The sequence below is a fragment of the Manacus vitellinus genome, unplaced genomic scaffold, assembly GCF_001715985.3.
Source record: "Manacus vitellinus isolate BGI_N305 unplaced genomic scaffold, ASM171598v3 scaffold_50_pilon, whole genome shotgun sequence".
Taxonomy (NCBI): domain Eukaryota; kingdom Metazoa; phylum Chordata; class Aves; order Passeriformes; family Pipridae; genus Manacus; species Manacus vitellinus.
Window position 1 is genome coordinate 576,193 of NW_021940612.1, and position 20,183 is coordinate 596,375.

Below are 20,183 nucleotides of genomic sequence, written 5' to 3' on the forward strand. Positions count from 1 at the left end.
TTAGGAAAACCACAGCCAGAAAGTGAGAGCATAAGTAAGCAAGGAAGCTAAAGTATGACATGAGAGAAATACGTGGTTTTGGGTTTAGGTAAAAGATTTGGAATGGAATGATGCGCTTTAATGCTCTCCTTTGAGTATTTTAAGCACTGCATTTCCAGAGAGTCAAATCCCATGCATTATTTTGATTATTCCAGGTGGAAAATCAGCTTGATAAATTTTACGTTATCTTCAGCAAAAGATCAAAGAAATTCCCTGTTACTCGATATTGTCAGGAAAACTTTGTGATTAATACTATCAGGAGTGATGAATGATCTATTAATACTATCAGGAGCACTGGCCTTTTTCTTTTTACCCCAAATCAGTGTTTGCATTAGATAATAATTATCTAGGAAGCTCTACAGACTATTAACATGTAGACAGTTGTTTTCTTGGTTGAATTGTGTTTTTACCTCTAACAGAAGAAATGAGTAGCAGTTGTGGATGGCTCCCTTTTGCAAGTACTGTAACTCTAAAATATATATAAACAAACAGTTCTGCAGATATATATAGAATATATATAAACAAACAATAAGTTTTGACTTAATACAAGTCAAAACTAATGTTAAAAGGTTGTGTGCGAACTGGTCTCTACTGGATCAGCAGTAGAGATTTAATAAATACTGTAAAATTTCTGAAAAAAGTATTTCAATAAAATTATATAGCGAAAGTATGTTAATGTAATATAGGTAGGCTTAGTTTCGATTTTATTTTAATTTTTTAGTTATACATCTTGATTCAATGCTCTTGGCCTTTCATTATTTCAGGTAAAGGCACTGGCTGAAGACTGTTCAGGCAAAAAAACTTCCATTGACTCACTGAAACAAAGACTTAATGTAGCTACGAAAGAGAAGTCTCAGTATGAGCAGATGTATCACAAGGCTAAAGATGAGTTGGAGAAAAAGGTATAAATAGAGTTGTGATGGCTGCACTGTGGAACTTTTTCATACCTTTCTTTCAAATGAAAAGTTGCAACGTCATCAGCTTAGACTTTTTAAATACAGAAAGGGAGAAAAGAGCAGAATAATAGTAACCTTTTTCTCTCTTCTGATTCAGTCACATCTCTAAAATTTAGATACTGAAACATGGACATAATGACTGAAAATGAGATTACTTTTTGCCATTAAATTACATTTTATGTGTTGCAAGTGGAATATTCTGTGATGTTAATCATGATGTGGGAGGTTGGTTTGTTCATACATTTGTGATCTACCATAACTCCTTATCAGCTTTTATCATAGCATTGTTGTGTCTCTGCGGATGTATTTCAGGATCTCAAGCTTACCAAACTAGAGAGCAAAATCATTGAGACTGAATGTGCTATGACTGAACTTGAGACTGCTACATCTGATCAACTACACAGCTTGGCTAAACAGAGTGCAGAGGCTTTGGAAACAGTACAGAAGAAGTTGCTGCTCACAAGTGACAAAGTAGAAGAATTCAAGACATTTGTAAAGGTTTGAATTTTGATTTTCTTTGAGTGTTCACCTAAATTAAGGTAATTTTGATTGAAAGAAAAATGTAAAAGATTAAACAAGAGCTAATCTTTGGTGCATTCCGTGTTCGGGAACAATCGTTGTAGTTCCTGCAGTGGTCTGGTGTCAGGTCTGAACTGGTCTAAATACGGAGAAAGAATCAAAGTCTCTCTCCCAGATTTACAAAGACTTCAATAATTTTTATCTTTATATATATGGCTGCCATATACTTGTTCCCAAGAAAAAGTGCTTAGTTTTATATCAGACTACTCTGCAGCAGAAAAATTCCCGACACATTTAATATAATAATTCATATCTGTTGATCAGTCTGAAGTACATCATTTTCCATATGCACATACTTTTTATTTTAGAAATATTGAATAAGGAAGCCTCTATATTGCAAAATTGAAAGCAGTTTTAGTAACAGTATATAGAATATTATTTCCTTATTTCAGCTAAATACTTAACAAACTGCTATAGTGCATCATGCAACAATACTGTCTTGGTGGTGTCAGACAGATCACTTTGTCATAATAAATCAGTGAAAAGTTTCACTGAATACACTAATATGTGTTTTATAATTTAATATTTGAAATGTAAATATTATTTATTTTTCTGAAATATTCACCACATAATTAAGAAATATAAAGCCTATTCAGTATATATCTGTCTTGAATACATAGTATCTGAGGGAATGGCCTGAAGTTGTGTCAGGTGAGGTTTAGGTTAGATATAAGGAAAAAGGTTCTTCACCCAGAGGGTGGTTGGACACTGGAACAGGCTCCCCAGGGAAGTGGTCACCGCACCAAGCCTGACAGAGTTCAAGAAGTGTTTGGACAAAACTCTGAGGCACATGCTGTGATTCTTGGGACTGGCCCTGTGCAGGGCCAGGAGTTGGACTGGAAGATCATTGTTGATCAATGCCAACTCAGGATATTTTATGATTCTATGATTTTATTAATTTAGCATATATCTACTATATACCTACTTTCAAACAAGACTATAACTTATTAAACCATGAAATAGATCCACTCTTCTACTTTTCTTGGATCTCTGTAGAGGTGAGCATCTTTCAGATATGTTTGGGCAAGTGTGGTAGCATCCAAAGTAAAGAACAATGGTATTTTGATGCACTACATATAAAAAGAAGGCATATATAGTTATCTCTTCACGAATAACTTTCAACTGGTGATTGAAATTTAGTAACTTAAATACTTGTGCATTATATCTTCTTTCTGTTGTCATCTGATAAGAAGTCACTCTACATGGCAGTTCTCAGACCTTTTATGTTTGCCTGTTTTCTCAAGTTCGTAGAACATTAAAAAAAGGGGAAGTGAAAGGTATTCTGTTCTCAAAAGTAACTGTAATGAGCAAAATCACCCATTAGCAAGTATTATGATAACTTCATTCATTGTTGAATAAGATGACAGCTTCAGTGTTAGTTGCCATGAATATTCATTAGCACTTACACAATTGTACTGCATGTGAAAAGAATGTTAATATGTAATTTCTCTCTAAATAATAATAATAATAATAATAATAATAATAATAATAATAATAATAATAATAATAATAGTATTTAGCTAATAAAACTAAATACCTAGTTCCTTGCCCAGATAAAAAGAATATGCATGCATATTTCAAGTAAGATTTTTGCTGAGTACCGTTCCTCTGCAGAAAGATTTTTTTGAAAATTAAGATGCTGTCTATAAGTCAAATGTTGATGAATAAGGAGTTCCGAAGTAGACTAATTTGTTTAGTTAGGTGCTAAAATCAGATTCTAGTCATGGTGTACCACTGTAAAAAAATATTGTTGAAAATCCTTGGCGATTCAGTGGAATTGCACAGTATATCAAGTAAATCCTGTTAAAATACCTCTTGTGTATCTGATGTTATAACCTGCGTGGCAAGATCCAGGTATTGTGATAATACTTACTGTGATAAGTAGCAGTACTTCTTCTTGCACCAGCTCTTCCTTTGAAGTCTGGTCTGTATCATTTCTACTCTCTTCTTCCAGGTAGCTGTCAGTTTTCCCCTGACCTTGATTCTCCAGTTCCGGTAACTTGAGTAATATTTTCTGTATAGAGATAAGTTTAACCTTCATCTTACTTAAACAGGTTAACATATTTGTCTTCTATTCTGATCACTTCATAAGCCTTACTTGTTTTCAGAGTGCAGTTGTAATCTTCTCATTCATAAATTGAATGCAGTTGCTTTTTCTACTTATTCCATGTCTGTTGTGACATTACATAGTTCTTTTTTTAACATAAAATAATTAAATTATTTCAGTTACTAATTAATGGTTACAGCTATTAATAAGACAACAGAGGAACTTCAGAGAAGAGAGTGTGACTCTTTCTATTTATACCAGACAGTGTTACTGGCTTTTAGAGTTATTTATAACACAGAACCACAGGATCTTGAATCCATCTGGGTCAAGATACTAAGTAAAAAAACCTGGGGGAGTGGTTTCTGGTACAAGTACAGTGTACATAACTGAATCACATTATGATGAGTTACTAATTGAGCCCATATTTGCAATATACTGTAAAAAGTTGCATTGCTGTGGGCACTCCAATTTAGGACACTTATGCAATGAAATAAAATAGCTAAATTGTAGCATCTATTTAATAGTTTCCAAAAATCATGGAAGAATTAATTGCAAACAAAAGTTGCTGTATCCAGTACGTTGTAAGTAACTGTTGGACTTATTTTTGTGGGAGCATGGTATAGGGATCAGACGTTATGTCCTGAATTGCTTTCAGTGGGAACTAACAGGGCATCTAAAATAGGTCGATTCAGAGCAGTTCATTTCTCCAAAGCTGTATGAGGAAGATATAGGCTAGTAGGAAATATGAATAGAAATTTTGGAGTGTTACAGTTTATTAAGTAACCAAAAAACCACAGTTCCATAATTAGAGAGTAGCTCCTTATAAATATCTATTTCAGCTTAATAGGAAAGTTAACAAAATATTTAGAAATAAAAAGGCAATATAAAGGAATTGGAAATGAATTATAGATAATAACCTGAAAATATGAGCAATAATAGACTATAAAGGATGGAGAAGAGACTAAAGAAATCAAGAAGATATGTGTGGGTAGCAAGACAAGAACAATAATAAACGGGCAGTATTTAAAAATGTACTATTAATAAGGTAGCTATTACAGGGTGCATACAATCTATATTAGATTTTAAAAATCTGTAACTGTATCAAGATAGAGGTCTTGCATGAATATTTCTTTTCTGTGTCTGGAATGAAGTAGGCTAATGTTATATGAAGATATTACAATATCCCCAGTCTTTTATTAACCAAGAGAAGATTTTAAACATTTTGTTAAAAAAAATAGTATTCTTAAATTGAGAATTTTTATAGCTAACAAGTTTGCTGGTTAATTCTCTTGCTGGTCCTCCTTTTGAATAAATATTCAAAGTTAGGGTATATATGTTACAACACTGCCTTGAATCTAAAAGAAGGATACTATTGAGTCAATATTCAGAAAAGGCAGTATTTTAGGTTCATTAGCCTAACCTCATTTCTGGGTAAAATACTGAAAATCTGATATGAAATTCAATTATTAAAATATTAAAGCATAAGATTATAGTTATACTTCTTAGAACACTTTTATGGAAACTAAATTTCATTGAATAAATCTGATTTATTTTCTGGAAGGTGGTAAAAGGCAGTTGATAAAGGTTACTATTAATTTTAGTATACTGTTTTTTAAGATGTCTGACCTACTATTAAGATGTTCAGATAAAAAATGTATACTATGCAATAGCAATAATATGTTAAATGGACTGAAAATAGCCCATGCAGTTGATCTGAAAAGTATAGGTGTCTTTAGAGTTTTGTAAAGATCAGAGCTAATCTTGATTACTAAGTATTATCACAAAATTCAAATCCTGATAAAATTTGTCCATGGCATTTATGAAGACTGCAAAATAATAATGAAAGTAAGGCTGTAAGTATAATGTTAACTAGGCTCAATGAAACATTTTAATTACAGAAGAATGCAAGCTACCTGTACAAGAGACCAGGTGGTTCTGACAATACTTCAGATGCCTTTTTTAAGCTGCACATTTTTATCCCATCTACATTCCATCAGCACCATAAATTCTCTTTGAGCCATTCACTCAATTTCTACGGTCTATCATTGTTCAGGATTTTCTATAACATGTGTTGCACTATCAGACCACTATCAGGTGGATCTTGCCAGTTATGTACAGCACAGCAACTGGAGCAAAATGTTCTTTGTTGTGTTTGCAGTACCTCTGAGAACTCATGCAGAAAACAACCATTGGATAAAGTTAAAAAACTACTATTAGAATGCTTCACTGGATGTCTATTGAAAATTTGGTACAGCATGTTAGTTTGCTATGAAACTGTCCAAAATTCTGCATGAATTCTATTTTCCTGCATTACTGTAGTTTAGGTTTTTTTGCTTAGCTAGACTTTGACTGTATGTTGCTGTTAGAGACCTTGTAAGCTCAAGACTCAATAGTGTTGTCTGTCCCATTCAGCTTGTACATGAGCAAAACTTGTTTTGAAAGGTTAATCTGCAGTGATGACGCCACCTGAGAATGAGAATATCAGAGCTTTTCTGACCTTGAGGAAGATGTTTTGATTAGGCATCTATATTCAGCTCTGGCTGTAATAAATAGGTGATGGCAGCTGAATGCTTCGAAATTATCTAAGTGCATTTCTCACTTAGATAGTGCCTCTGTCATTTGGGACTTGTGTGCTTTCTACAGAGGATACTAACTGCAGCACAGTGCACATCTGGTATGTTCTGGCATTGTTCTTGATAGGTCTCCAGTACAACCATCTAATAGAAATTGACTGCCAAAATCAAGACCCATGGCAGTTTACTTGGCAAGCTTAATGGATCTACGTGGGGATCTAGCCCTCACCCTCTTAAGACATATGCCCTCATTTTGGCTACTGAGAGCAGGGCTTAAGCTAGGTGCATTTCCCCCTCTCTCTGTTGTTTGACATACAGCTGTGGGCAGCCACATGTGTCAGAGGACTTACTTCACCTCTGCTTGGCCAAGTAATGTTCTGACAGTTATTTGCCATTCAGTCAGTTTACCTTATATCCCAATATATGTCAGTCTCACCTTCCTGCAGTTTATCTTGAATACTGGCATCTGTTTTGGCACAACTGTTTCTCACTGTTATCTTGGGCTGTAGGTAATAGGTAAGTTAACACTTCTGTTAAAAAGTTCCACCCCTGAATGAGCCTCATTGCTCATTTCTGCCTTAGGAAGCTTCCTCCCTACTCCATTTAGGAAATGTCATCATAGGTGTTATATGGGTCAGTTGTGAGCTAATTCATGAAAATTCAGTTAACCTTTTGAAAACCCAGAACACCAGCTTTTGTGTACCACAGAGAGTCAGAACAGGGACAGGCTTACAGGCTAGAGATGCTGGTACTGCCCTTACTGTCAGTGCTAATTGAAAATGTTACATGAAATTTCTTCCTGTTGCAAAGAATAAGTAATTCATGACTGGCCACTTTCACATTAAAATTTTCCTTTATTTGGCAAATTCCTGTTATTTACCATCATTGTCTATTTCTCTTGAGCAGTTCTGTGTTGGTGAAGCTAGAGCATTGCTAGGAAACATGTTCTTCTCAGAATGGCCATATGCAGATGATGTCCTATTTTCTCTTTATTTAAAAAAAAAAGAAAATTAAAAAATTAGACATAATTGGTAGTTGGGTTGGGAGGCATGAATATTTGGGAAATATTCTGTTGGGTTTTGTCAGCTCCTTTATAACACGAGAGCAACACAAGTGCACTGCTAGTGCCTGTACTGCCAGCCAGAGAGTCAGTTCTTTGGATAGATGGAAATCCTTGCAGGGGACTCTCAAAATTCTCCAGTTATGGTGAGCCAGCAAGAAATATTCTTCATAGAGCATTTCTGTTGCTGAATGTATTCTCAAACCGTGACAGTACTACTGCTCCAGTTCCTTGCAGGCCCAGGATATGCAGAACATATTTTTTTATATGGCTACCCAGATCAGATGCACAATAACCATTTGTTTCTTTATCTGAAAAAAAAAAAACAACTGCATCATAGGTAGTTGTAAAATTTAGTAATTGGCAGTGTTGTTTGACCAAACAAAGGTTTCTTTAGTGAGTCACAGGGACATTTTACAAACAACAGCAGATAGTATCATATAAATCAGCACTGTCAGTTTTGATTTGGAAGTGGACACCTTTAATATGACTTCAAGTTGCTAGAAAATTTTCCCCACTGGGAACACTTGAAAGCAAAAGATAAGTATATTTCATTTATTACACTCCAAACTGTCAACACTTTACCCAGAAAAGTATACCCAGAGTAATTATTTTGTATTGTGTAGAGTAGAAGATAAGTCTACCAATCTGTGTTCAGTCAGAATCAAGATAATACTTGGTTTCAGGGATGTGTTCCAATATGATGAGAATCAGTAGTCTTATTTGCAGAATACACACCTTAAAAGGTGGTGTTCTATATGCAAAGCAAAATCTCTGTAACTGAGAAAATATCACCATTAAAAAAAATCAGGCATTTATTGCTTCTTCTTTCACTATGTGTGCTACTTCAGGAAAAAAGGAGAAACACAGCTTTTATTATGAAATACCAACCTTTCTTGGTTCTGAGAAGAAATTGGTGATAAATTAAGCTAATCTCCATCAGGATTACTCTGCATCTGGGATTTAGGCAAATTGAATCAGAGGCCTGAATAGTGACAGTGAATATCTATTAGACTGTAAACAGAATAATAGGCCTTGTGAATTTTAATGAATGAAGTGAATGAATTCTTACAGTTTACAGAAGGCATATGGTTAGTGATGCATACAGTGTGCCAGGAACAAAATATAATGTAGATGTCTTAGTGGATAAAATCTTGATAAATAAAAAGGAAGAATAAAGAGAAAGATTTTGAAAAGCTTTTTCTTACTCTATTTTTTCTTTGCTCCTTAGACTTAGAAGGATAGAACTTCACTTTGGTTTTTGACTATGATAGGTAAAGACCATAACAGATGTAGCTTAAAATATATTGAATGTTTCTATACCCTACTTTTATATAACTCTCTCAAGGATTTAGTGATGTTGATTTAAATTATTCAATCTATGTAATGAAATTTTAAGATATGTCAGGTTTTTGTAGTTGTGTATGTATGTCTCATGGAAAGTTTATGCATGTCTGACTTGCATAGGTGATTTTGTTGATGTTAGTACTATTTTCATTTTTCTTACAGTGCATGAGCACCATTCTCACAGACCATAACTCTGTAATGGTAGATAGTGTGTGAACAGACCCAACAAACTTGAGCTGAATAGGAAACGGTTTTAACCAACTTGCAAAAAAAATTCCTTTTCAGCCTCAAGGAAAAAACCCACCTAAGTTTAACAGAGAATGAGACAAGCAGGATCATCTGGGAGCTACCTGGAGACTCTGCACTGCACTTCTTGAAAGGGTCTAGATCCACCTGGGATTCCTTTAAATGGATTGGAGAGACTTCTTTTTAAAGCTCTGACTCAGCTCTCTGTTGGACATAGAAAGATGCGGGTTTTAGAGGTAGTAGCTAGTTTGGTGTCTAAAAGACAGAAAACAATGTTGGCTGGAAAAAGGGGTAACTGGCATACTTGAGGAATGGACATATGAGTACATGCTAAAGGCTCTGGGCTTGAAGTGGTTAGATAACCTTTTGGCAAAATAACAGGAAAAGCAGCAAAACTTGGAAAGAAGGAGAAAGGTCTCCAGTAATTATGTACTTCAGTGTTCATGTAGATATAATTGTGTAATGTATGTTGACTCGATTGCTAAGAAAGTGAGCTGAAGGAGGGTGAACAGAAAGTACTCATATACAGAGTCTCCACAGTAATTCAGAAAGTTGGGACTTAAGGAGATTCTGCAAGGTAAATACCAAGAGAGCTACAGAGAAGAGCTCTAGGAGGACAGAATCATAAAATTACAGTATTTTTAGAAAGCACAGTTGATAAGTTTTGTCTTTTAACCATTTTTTAAGAGTTTAATGCCAGAGCTGAGCTCTTAAATTAGGTTTCAGACACATTCGTTTCAGCAGTGCAGCAGTCTTACACAGAGCATCTGATTTATAGTTCTTATAGTTTTTTGTGTGTTTCTGCAGAAAGATTGCATAAATTAAGACACTGAACTGAGTGTCAGGAAATCACAGTGCTCTTCACATCTTGGTCACTGACCTGCTATGTGACCTTTGGAGTGTTGCTTCACCTCAGTATTTCTTGGTCTGCCCTAAATATCTTTTTTTGCTATGTCCGGTACAACTGTGCTGAATTTGAGAAACCAGTATATTTTGACAGAAATATTCTGCCCGTCATCCCATGCTGATTATACGTATTTCAACTCATTCTCTGCTATAATGAAAACTATTATTTTTTTCCCTGTTACAGGTCACAAAACATGGTAATTGTGTTGAAAATTTAGCAACAGTACAATGAAAACTATGGAGTATTTACTGAAACTTAAAAACCAGCATCAGTCTGAAAACATTTGGGTCTACAATTTAAGTTTTTAACAGTCTTAAAGCTTAGCGTACAGGAGAGATTAGATAACTCTAAAGCTGTAAAATTATATATGACCATATGTCCCTCATATATACTTACAGTACCCGCTGTATGCTCTGTAAATGAGATATCTAGCAGTAAGATGGACTTTGTTGTATCTAAAGGTATTACAAAGAACACTTGCAACCGGACTTGTCTATCTCGTATTGGCCTCATAAGCCACCAGCGTGCTTGTAACAAACGTGGGTAGAGCCTTCCTAAATCTTCATTCGCGAAGCCCAGCCATGATGACAAAGAACACTATGAGAAGAAACATATTTTTAAGACAAGATTTCAGGCATAAAATAAAGTGTGATGGCTAAACAGTTATCAAAAGAGGATTAGAAAAGAAAAAGAGAAAAAGCTGACCAGTAATACAAACCCCCTTAACTTTTATTCACAAAGTGAATTTTAAAATGAGTATGTATACTCTTAAGTATATATTGTATACTTTTCAACTGAAATATAAAATACATTGTAATTGGCCAGAGTAAGTCCATTGCTGTATCTTTGTTTAAATATGCTTTGTTTTGAAGACAATCTAAAATTAAAAACTGTTCATGACTAAAGTCACTTTTCTCTATGCATTTGTAAATAAATTGAACTATTTTTTAGAACATAGCACAGTGTATTCAATTTCGTTTTCTTATAAATATAAAATATAGGTTGAAATATTTTCAGTATTCTTCCCTGTGGTTTCCTGCACCTGGAGATGGTTAAGAAAATGCAGTCAAAAGGACATTCTCCATTTTGTACTCAGAAATAAATGATTATAAAGAAACCTTTGTTTTCAATCGTTTTGAATCCAGAAGGAATGATGTTTTGATAGAGTGTGTGGGATGAGATTGGTAGCAAAGGTATTTTGGAGAAATGGGAAGCCAGCCAAGGGAGACTTTCACTCCTCTGTTCTCATAGGGGCAAGGAGGAATAACACAACTTAAGCCAGCATAGTTATACAAATTCAAATCTTGCCTGATTATCAAATTTTATGCAACACAGTTACTAATTTCTGTCATTGTACCTTATTATCCTTATACCATTTTAACTGGGTTTTTGGGGTCTGCAGTTCTAAGTGCCAGGAACCTACATTTTGTGTGCAAATACTAAAATCGTCATGCCCCTTTTATATTTTATGACTCCGGGGTTTTGACAGAAAAGCTGTGGTTTAGCTTTAGTAGTTGAAAAACAATACTGTGCAAATTTGTCTACACTTCTGCAGATGTTCTTGTGATAGTTGGGTTTGGAATGTTACTGAATTCACGTTTTCTAGTTCGCAGTCTGTCATCCATAGCTCAGAGCCATGGAGAAGGCAAGGTTGGGCTGGGATGTTGGGCTGCAAACTGGAGTTAGCTTTTGCCACTAGAGTCGAAGAGGCTGGTAATATTTTAAATTACTTCAATTAATTTTTCAGATCTTACCTGTTGAATCCTTAGTTATGCTCATGTGTGTTCAGGTTTGCCTGTATTAATTGATGTGGAAAATCACGTTGTAGATGCAACTACAATATCACATTATTTTTTTACATACATACTGCAATTTTTCAATTTTTATGTGTAATGAAATTCTTACAGGTCATCAGGTGAGACATTTCTTCCACACGATGCATGCTTTCATCTTCCACTTACCTCTGTGAAGTTGTGAACACTATTCTCAGTGCCAGTCAACATAGGACTGTTTATTTTAAGTCATATATGTCAGTCTGATACCTAGCTTTACAGTATGTATTATCTTTTTGATTTTTGGGGGGATTTAACACATTCAACAGCTTGTTTCTTTATTATTAAATGAAAAGATAATAAAATCCTATCTTAATTCCTCCAGATATGCACAAGTAAAGAGCTGAGACACATAGTTTGAATATGTATGTTCATAAATTTTAGAACTACCTCAGAAACTGTAACTGCAGATAGGTAAATAAAACCAGCTTACCACATTATAGATGTGACCTGTGTGACATTGGTAAAATTATGATATTAGCACTTTAATATTTGGTAATAGAACTCTTGGTCACTACTGAATACTGAGCTTGGCAGAGGAAGGTAAGACTGGTCTATACGTCCTGTACATCTTTACACTCTACTTAGAAGGCATCTACTGGAGTCTCTAAAATCACATGTGATCTCTGGGGATCATAAGAATTAAGTCAGCCTCCTGAGACTGACTCATTCCCATGGATCAGAATGGTACATGTTATAACCCTTGGCCAGACAAGTCTATTGCAGTGGTCTGTCTTTATTTCTTGTGTACACTCTTGTCCTTTTTCTGATAAAAAAATGTTTATGCCTAGATGATGTGTTTTTTCAAGTGAAGGAGCTAGCTGAGGTAACTTAAATAACATATATAAATATATATTAAATAATATATATTAAAAAATTAAATTACTAAAGAAGAGTTTTGAATCATGCTGTGAGATCAGTTTAAACATTATTACCAAAAGTATTTTAAAAGTCATTTTTGGAGGGACAGTAAGGAACAAATAACTATATTTTCATTGAATTCTTATTTCAGCTGCATGACATCATCTCTTTGTGTCATTTTGTCCATTCATTCTGTTTTATCTTGTTGATTATGAGGTACTTGGGGCAGTAATGTTTTCTCAGCCTTTTGCGTCGCTAGGATCTGCCCTAATCTTTGGCCAGCGATAACTGTTCTACCACAAAATAGAGTTCTTTAAGCTCAACATTCAGTTCTGTGAATTCAGATCTTGTTCACAAACAGCTACATCTTCACAATCCTTTTGTTTCTTTAGGAAACTAACGTTGTATCAGAAAAGATTTTCCACTTCTTTTTTGGTTTAGTGCTCTGGACCACATCCATATACTACTCTAATTTACAAAACAGGTGAGTTCCTAAGAATGCATTACTTGTATCTAAAAGCACTTTCACATTGAACTACGCACAAAATACTATCTTTAGAATTGTTCTGTATATTATACTCTTCTATACATTTGTGATTGGTTGACCCTGGCCAGCAGCTAAACTTTACTACATGGTTTTTTGTACATTCCCTGCTCACTCCCTTCCCTCGGTGAGACTAAGGAGACAATAGGAAGAGCAAAAGTGAGAAAACTTGTGTGTGGATAAGGAGTTTAATAAGGGAAGGAAATGGGAATAAAACCCCAAGAGATGTAGGTCAATACCCAGTCTCTGAGCAGTGGCCACCTGACAGACATATCACCATCCCCCTCAGTTTTTATTGTTGAGCAAAATACTGTATGGTATGAAATGTTCCTTTGGTCACCTGGGGTCAGCTGTCCCAGCTGTGTTCCCTCCCTGTGTTGAGTGCATCCCCAGCCCACTTGCTGAGGTGACAGAGTGGGAAAACAGAAGGTCCTGATGTTGTGCCAGTGCTGCTCAGCAATGACTCATGTGTTATCAACACTGGTTTAGTTACAAATCCCAAACACTGCAACATACAAACTGCTAGAAGATGATTAACTACATCTCCATTTGCTGTATGACAAGCCAGTGGGGAAAAAGACTGGCCTTGTTAAACAGAGAATTTAGGCTTGAACTCAGGGATAAAAAGAGAACGTATCACCTCTGGAAGGATGGGTAGGTAACTTCAGGGGGACTACCAGATGTTGTGAGGTGTGTAGGGAGAAAATTAAAGGGGCCGAAGCCAAATTGAAACTTACTTTGGCCACTGTGGTTAAAGATGACAAAAAAAGTTTCTATAAATACATTGGCAGCAGAAGGAGGACTAAGGAGACTCTCCAACCTCTGCTGGATGCAGCAAGTAACTTAGCGTTAGGGAATAAGGAGAAGACTGATACACTTAATGCCTTCTTTGCCTCACTAATACCAAAACCAGTTGTCCTCAGGCTACCCAGCTCCCAGAGTTTGAAGTTAGTCATAGGGAGCTGAGTGAAGCCCCAGTAATCCAGGAGAAAATGGTTAGTGAGCTGCTATGCCAGTTAGACACCAACAAGTCTGTGGGCCCACACCTGAAAGCAATGAGGAAGCTGGCAAAAGAGCCTGCCAAGTCACTTCCAGTCATTTACCACCCAATCCCGGTTAACCCAGTGGACTGGAAATTAGCAAGTGTAATGCCCATCTACAAGAAGGGTGGGAAGGAGGAACCAGGGAACTACAAGACTGTCAACCTGGCCTCAGTTCCATGGAAGGTCACAGTGCAGATCACCCTGAGTGCCATCACAGAGCACATGCAGGAAAACCTGGGTATCAGGCACAGCCAGCAGGGGTTTACAGAAGACAGATCCTGCTTGACCAGCCTGATCTTCTTCTATGTCCAAGTGACCCACTTAGTAGATGGGGGAAAGGCTGTGGATGTTGTCTATCTAGACTTCAGTAAAATGCTGGACACCATCTCCCACAGCATTCTCATGGAGAAACAGGCAGCCTACATCATGGACAGGTGCACTGTTCACTGGGTGAAAAGCTGGCTGGACGGCTGGGCCCAGAGAGGGGTGGTAAAATGGAGTTGCATCCAGCTGGTGGCCTGTCACTTGTGGGTGTTCCCCAGGGCTCATTACTGTAACCAGTTCTGTTTAATATGTTATCTAATATGTTAATCTGGACTAGGGGATTGAGGGCACCCTCAGTCACTCTACGTATGACACCAAGTTTGGTGGGAATGTTGATCTGGAGGGCAGGAACATGTGGACAGTCTGGATTCATGGGCCGAGGCCAATAGTATGAGGTTCAATACGTCGAAGGGCTGGGTCCTGCCCTTGGGTCAAACCAGTTCTGTGCAATAATGCTACAGGTTTAGGGAGGAGTGTCTTGAGATCTTCTCAGCAGAAACAGACTTGAGGGTACCGTTTGACAGTGGCTGAACATGAGCCAGCAGTGCCAGGAGGCCAAGGAAGGCCAGTGGCATCTTGGCCTGTACCAGTCATAGTGAGTCCAACAGAACTAGGGAAGTGATTGTCCTGCTGTAGGGAAATGAGAGTGCTGCTGTACTTGGCACTGATGAGACTGCACCTGGAGTACTGTGTTCAGTTTTGGGCCCCTAACTTCAAAAAGGACATTGAGGTAGGTGTTAGAGCATATCCAGAGAAAGGCAACAGTGCTGTTGATGGCTCTGGAGCACAAGTCTGATGAGGAGGGAGTTGGGGGTGTTTAGTCTGGAGAAAAGAAGGCTCAGGAGGGAACCTCACTGCTCTCTACAACTACCTAAAAGGAGATTGTAGTGAGGTGGGGGTCAATCTCTTCTGCCATATCTCAAGTGAAAGGACCAGAGGAAATGGCCTTAAGTTGCACCAGGTAGGTGCAGATTAGACATTAGAAAAAAACATTTCACTTAAAGAGTGGCTAAGCATTGGAATAAGTTGCCCAGGGAGTTGCTCTGGAGTGTTCAAGAGGCATATGGATATGGCACTTGGGGATATGGTTAAGAGGTGATTATGGTGGTGCTCGGTTGATAGTTGGACTAGGTGATCCTAGAGGTCTCTTCCAACCTTCATGATTCTGTGATTCTGTGATCTCAGCCGGACCCAGCACACTATTATTACTATTGTACAATACACAGTAAAGTTTAAAATTATCCATCACTCATGTGAACCATGGCCTCTGCCATGAGATCTGCACCAATGCAAGACTGAAATCTGACCATATATAGTGTCAGTGCTATCTAGCATCAGACTTTGGTTTGTCTTAGGGGCATTAACTTTTATTATGCTACAAACAACAACAATAGAGTGTGTAAACTAACATGGTAATTACAGGAAAAATTTTAGGTATTGACTCAGTCATATGACATTACTTGGGACCATTGATCAAATTGTGTCAGTTCCAGGATCAACGAGTGTCAGTGTTTTGGGATGTAAAGACCTTATTAATAGTGTGCTGTCATGGTCTTTGTATCACCATGGCTTCTTTGAGTGTTTAATTAAATATTACCTTTTAATTGAAAAAAGATCTTTGTCTTTATACATCTCAAAACTGGCAAAAGATACAGTGCTAAGTGATTACATAGGGAGGCCAAAATTGGAAACAATATATTAGCTTAAGAATGAATATTTTGCATTGTGAAAATAAAGTAGAAGGCCTTATAAGGGAGATATTTCAGAACTCTATGCAAACCAGCATATATAATATGTACAGTATTCCCATATGGAGTTAGTAGATGATTCAACAATTGCTACTGATTAAAAAGGGCTGGGAACTTTAAGGTCATGCTGTTAGAATTTTAAGCTGATATTTTTTCTAGTCTGATCAGTAGTGATTGCACTGGTCTGACAATATGTGTTGTAGATTTGTTTTAGGAATTACTCAGGAATTTCTATTCTATTTGCCTGGTAACAGCTAAGTGTGTCCCACAGGAACAACTCTGATGGTAACATTTAAGTTGGGAAAATGGCTTTACTAACAAAATATCCCCTAGATTTGACACCAAAGAAAAACAGAGAAAATATCAAATCCTAGTATTACTAGTACTAATAAAGGCATTGTTATGCATCAATATAGTACCAAAATCATATACTGCATTGATTTCCTTGCAGGGAGATTTGTATCACCTATGTATGCTTGTAAGTTTAAACATAAACTGTTTTTAAATGCACAGGAGAAAATTTTTTCATTCAAAATCCTACACTTAGCACCATAATGCATTGGATCAATTTTGTAATCAAAGAATGATATTATACTGGCTTCAGTATACTCTCCAATAACACCTCTGTGGCTTAACTCTTAAGTTTTTGTAATTTTTGGTTTGGAAATGGATCTTCCTAACTCAGTTTCTAAGAGCTGTGTGACTTGACACTGAGCATTTCTGTATTGGAGGATGAACTGACATATAATCACTAATAATAAGTAAAGAATTTGGCATATGAATACATTAGTATATGTCAGATAAGAAAATATAAACAGAAAAGGCATCTTAAAATTTTTAAGGCACTTATCCAGTAAAAAATGTATACAAAAACATTATTACAGCCTAATAACATGAAGGAAGGAAGTTCAAAAATAGCTAGTCTGTCACAGTCCAATTTGAAAATCCATAAAGTAGTCTTATTTTTCACATATGGCTTGTGTTTTACATATGCTTTAGTGTACTAGAACTGCGTGAGGGAAAAAGGAATTGAAGTGCAAGTCCTCCATGTGTATGATCTACTGTGATTATATATAAAGTGTGTGCTTGCATATCAAAATCTATTAGTTGTAATTTTCTCTCTGATTTTTGTTTAAACTTCCTTTTTCTTCTTTTTTTTTCTTGTTTTAGTTTTTTTGTAGGTTTTTTTTTGTTTAGGTTTTGTTGTTGGGTTTTGGTTTTTCTGTTGGGGGTTCATTTGGTTTGGTTTTTTGCTTGTTTGTTTGTTTGTTTTCCTTTTCAATTGCTGTAACAGATTCTTCAGTGTCTTTCTGGTACCTTCTTTTCTGGAGCTGTGGACTAAAAGGCAGTCCCAGTGGAGTTGCAGTTTCTGGATTCCACTGCTGCTATCTGCTTATTCATTCATCATGAACCTCCTTTGGACTTTGGATACACCAATAATATTTGTCTAATAATATTGAATGACTATTGCCTGGCAATGTTTGTATGTTGTCTAAGGCATTCAAGTGAATGTTTAACTTTGTTTATTATCATGCTTTTTGTCTGTGCTGAGCTATTTATCATTATTTGTAGTGGCTTTGCAGTTTATTTCCTTGATAGTTTGATTTTTTAATTTACATTTCCTCTTTTCATCAGGATACAAATGTGCATCTTCTAGACGTCACTTATGTCTAAAAGAGATCTTTTAAAATTTGGGAAGCTGATTCAATTTGATTGAAAAAGTGCAGTTGAATTTATTTTTCCATTGTCAAATACATCTCCTACATGTTGCAGGAGCCACTTCACTGTTGGACCATTCCACATGCTACAAAAACATGTGATTTAACTGTATTTTTTTCATAGCGCGTGCTTTTCTGTTTGGGGCTCCCTCTTCTCCTAGTCTATTTCCTTCTGTGAGCTTGATCCACAGTGCCCTAGCTCCTTGCTTCATTCCTCTCAACTCTGCACATCTATGTACAAAACAGTTTATTGGAAATACTGTAGGTGGAGGGACCCACACTTTGACCAGAAAATCAGAAAAATTTCATTGTACCTCCTCTCCCCATATTTGTGGTAGGGTATTTTTATTTTTATGAATTAAATTTTATTAAATACAGAAAACTGTGAATTTGGGAAGTGGTAGGCAAACATAAACAAATCTTGGGATCAGATGTGCTTTCTTTGAAATATATCAGCAAATGCTCTTTAATGACTGTGTTTTGAATACGCTAGAGGCTGTAGGGTACTTTACCCAAAATGCCAATAAACAGGCTTCATAATTCTGCAGTCAGTTTCTATGAGATGAAGGCATTCTGCAGAAAAAGAATTTTCAGGAGTTAATCAGCTACTGGTGAGATATAGCTTAATAAGATGGGCCCCACATAGGACGATCAAAAGAAAACCTTATTCTCTCATTTTAAACTCAGCCGAGGTGTCTGTGTTGACAGTCACAGTTCTGCTTGAGTCATGGAAGTTGAATATGCTAGGAAAATCTTCTGACAATGAGTTACCGCTCTTGTTTCTCAGTCAACAATTTTTAAATAAAATTCTCTTCCTCAGCTTTTGACAAAATGTTTTTTTGTAGTTGCATAAATATTAAAACAAAAATAACTTCTGTTATACAACTGATGATTTATACTAATGCTTAGTGTTATTTCACAGAACCAGAGAACTTAAGGTATAGGAGAGGTAGGAACTTGAAGCATTGGTTCTTTTTTGTACAGTTTGGTTCATGTTCAGGGGTGGAAAGTACTGTTGAAGCTTGGTACTTGTGTGGTGTTGGGGAATAAAAGCCAAAATTAGGTTGGGATTCCATTCAGGTTTCATTCAGATCAACGAAGTCTTTTCAGCAGGATGTTTCATGCTGTTTATTTTATTCTGCTTTGAAATAAACAAAGGAGAGTGGCCTCAGGCCTGCTGGATTTCTTCTTTCCCTTTAACTGCAAGTACAATTTTTAGTCGTATCTTCAGCAGCAGAAAAGGGATGTAAAATTGAGGCTTCTGTTAGAACCTCTGCTTCATACCTTGTCAGAGCCATGGTTCTGGTCTGGCATCTCAGGTGGTATCTGTATAAAACAGCTACTATCTGCAAAGAGCACTCTTGCAAAGAGACTGCCTGGCCTGGCCAGGACATTGATAGAGCCAGCTGCATAGAGAATGCAACTCTCTTATGCAAGCCTTGAATACTGTGGACTTGTGTTTTCCAAGGTTGTGCTGCATATCAACAGTGGATTACCGCTACTGTGATGATTTAAATTGTAGAAATTATATCAGGAAGAATTGGTAGCCAGGATAGTTTTGAATTACCTTGTCTTGGTGGGAAACAAAATTTCATGTTTTGAATAAAGAGATGTACTGGTGTTTCTGCATGCAGTGAGGTATCAATAAACTTTAAAAAAAATCTCAATTTGACTGCAGTAAAGCCTGACATTTCTCTTTTTATTTCAAGAACATTTCTGATAGACTGCATTGGGAAAGGATTTTGATTGATTCTGTGGAATCTGCTTTGTCTTACTTCTGATGGCATTATGAGTGTAGCTATTTTGCTAAAGACATATAAAAACTTATATTTAAGAACATTTTTGTTTTGTTGTATTAATTCATATTTTGTGTTGTAAATAGTGTGTTATTTAGTATTCCAACACATATTCTGTTAAACCAATAACAGAGAATGAAGATAATTCCTATCTAAAGGAGCTTAGGCTAAATGATACTGCTTTTTCCATATGTTTTGTACTATAAGAAAAATTACAGTGGAATATCTTTTGCTTGTGTCTTCTAGACTCTCAGCAGAGAGTTACAGCACAGCATACAAGAGCTGAGAACAAAAATCAAAAAGGCAAAAAGAGTGGGCAAGATGAAAGCATGTAAAAACATTCTTTCCCAAGAGTCTGTTCAGTTGGCAGCATCTATCCTTAATGTTTCAACAACTGATCTTGAGGAGATACTAGATGTAGAAGACGAGGAGGTAAGTTATTTTAAGGACATCAGTAAAAAGGAGCTAGATGAGAAGATGCTGTATATTTCCATTCTTGAGGAAAAGGATTTCCAGGTAAAGACTGAAATTTCATTGGGCAGCATCTAGCACATAAATCACAG

The 20,183-nt window shown here is 36.3% G+C and overlaps 1 protein-coding gene across 1 annotated transcript in view; it reads left to right on the forward strand.

Moving 5' to 3' along the window:
- CNTLN (centlein) overlaps positions 1-20,183 on the forward strand; it is a 193,965-nt gene that overhangs the window by 163,103 nt on the left and 10,679 nt on the right. The window contains exons 22-24 of the mRNA XM_018080913.2: positions 804-941; positions 1,308-1,493; positions 19,867-20,052. Of these exons, the coding sequence (XP_017936402.2) occupies positions 804-941; positions 1,308-1,493; positions 19,867-20,052 (510 nt within the window). The remainder of the gene's footprint in view (positions 1-803; positions 942-1,307; positions 1,494-19,866; positions 20,053-20,183) is intronic.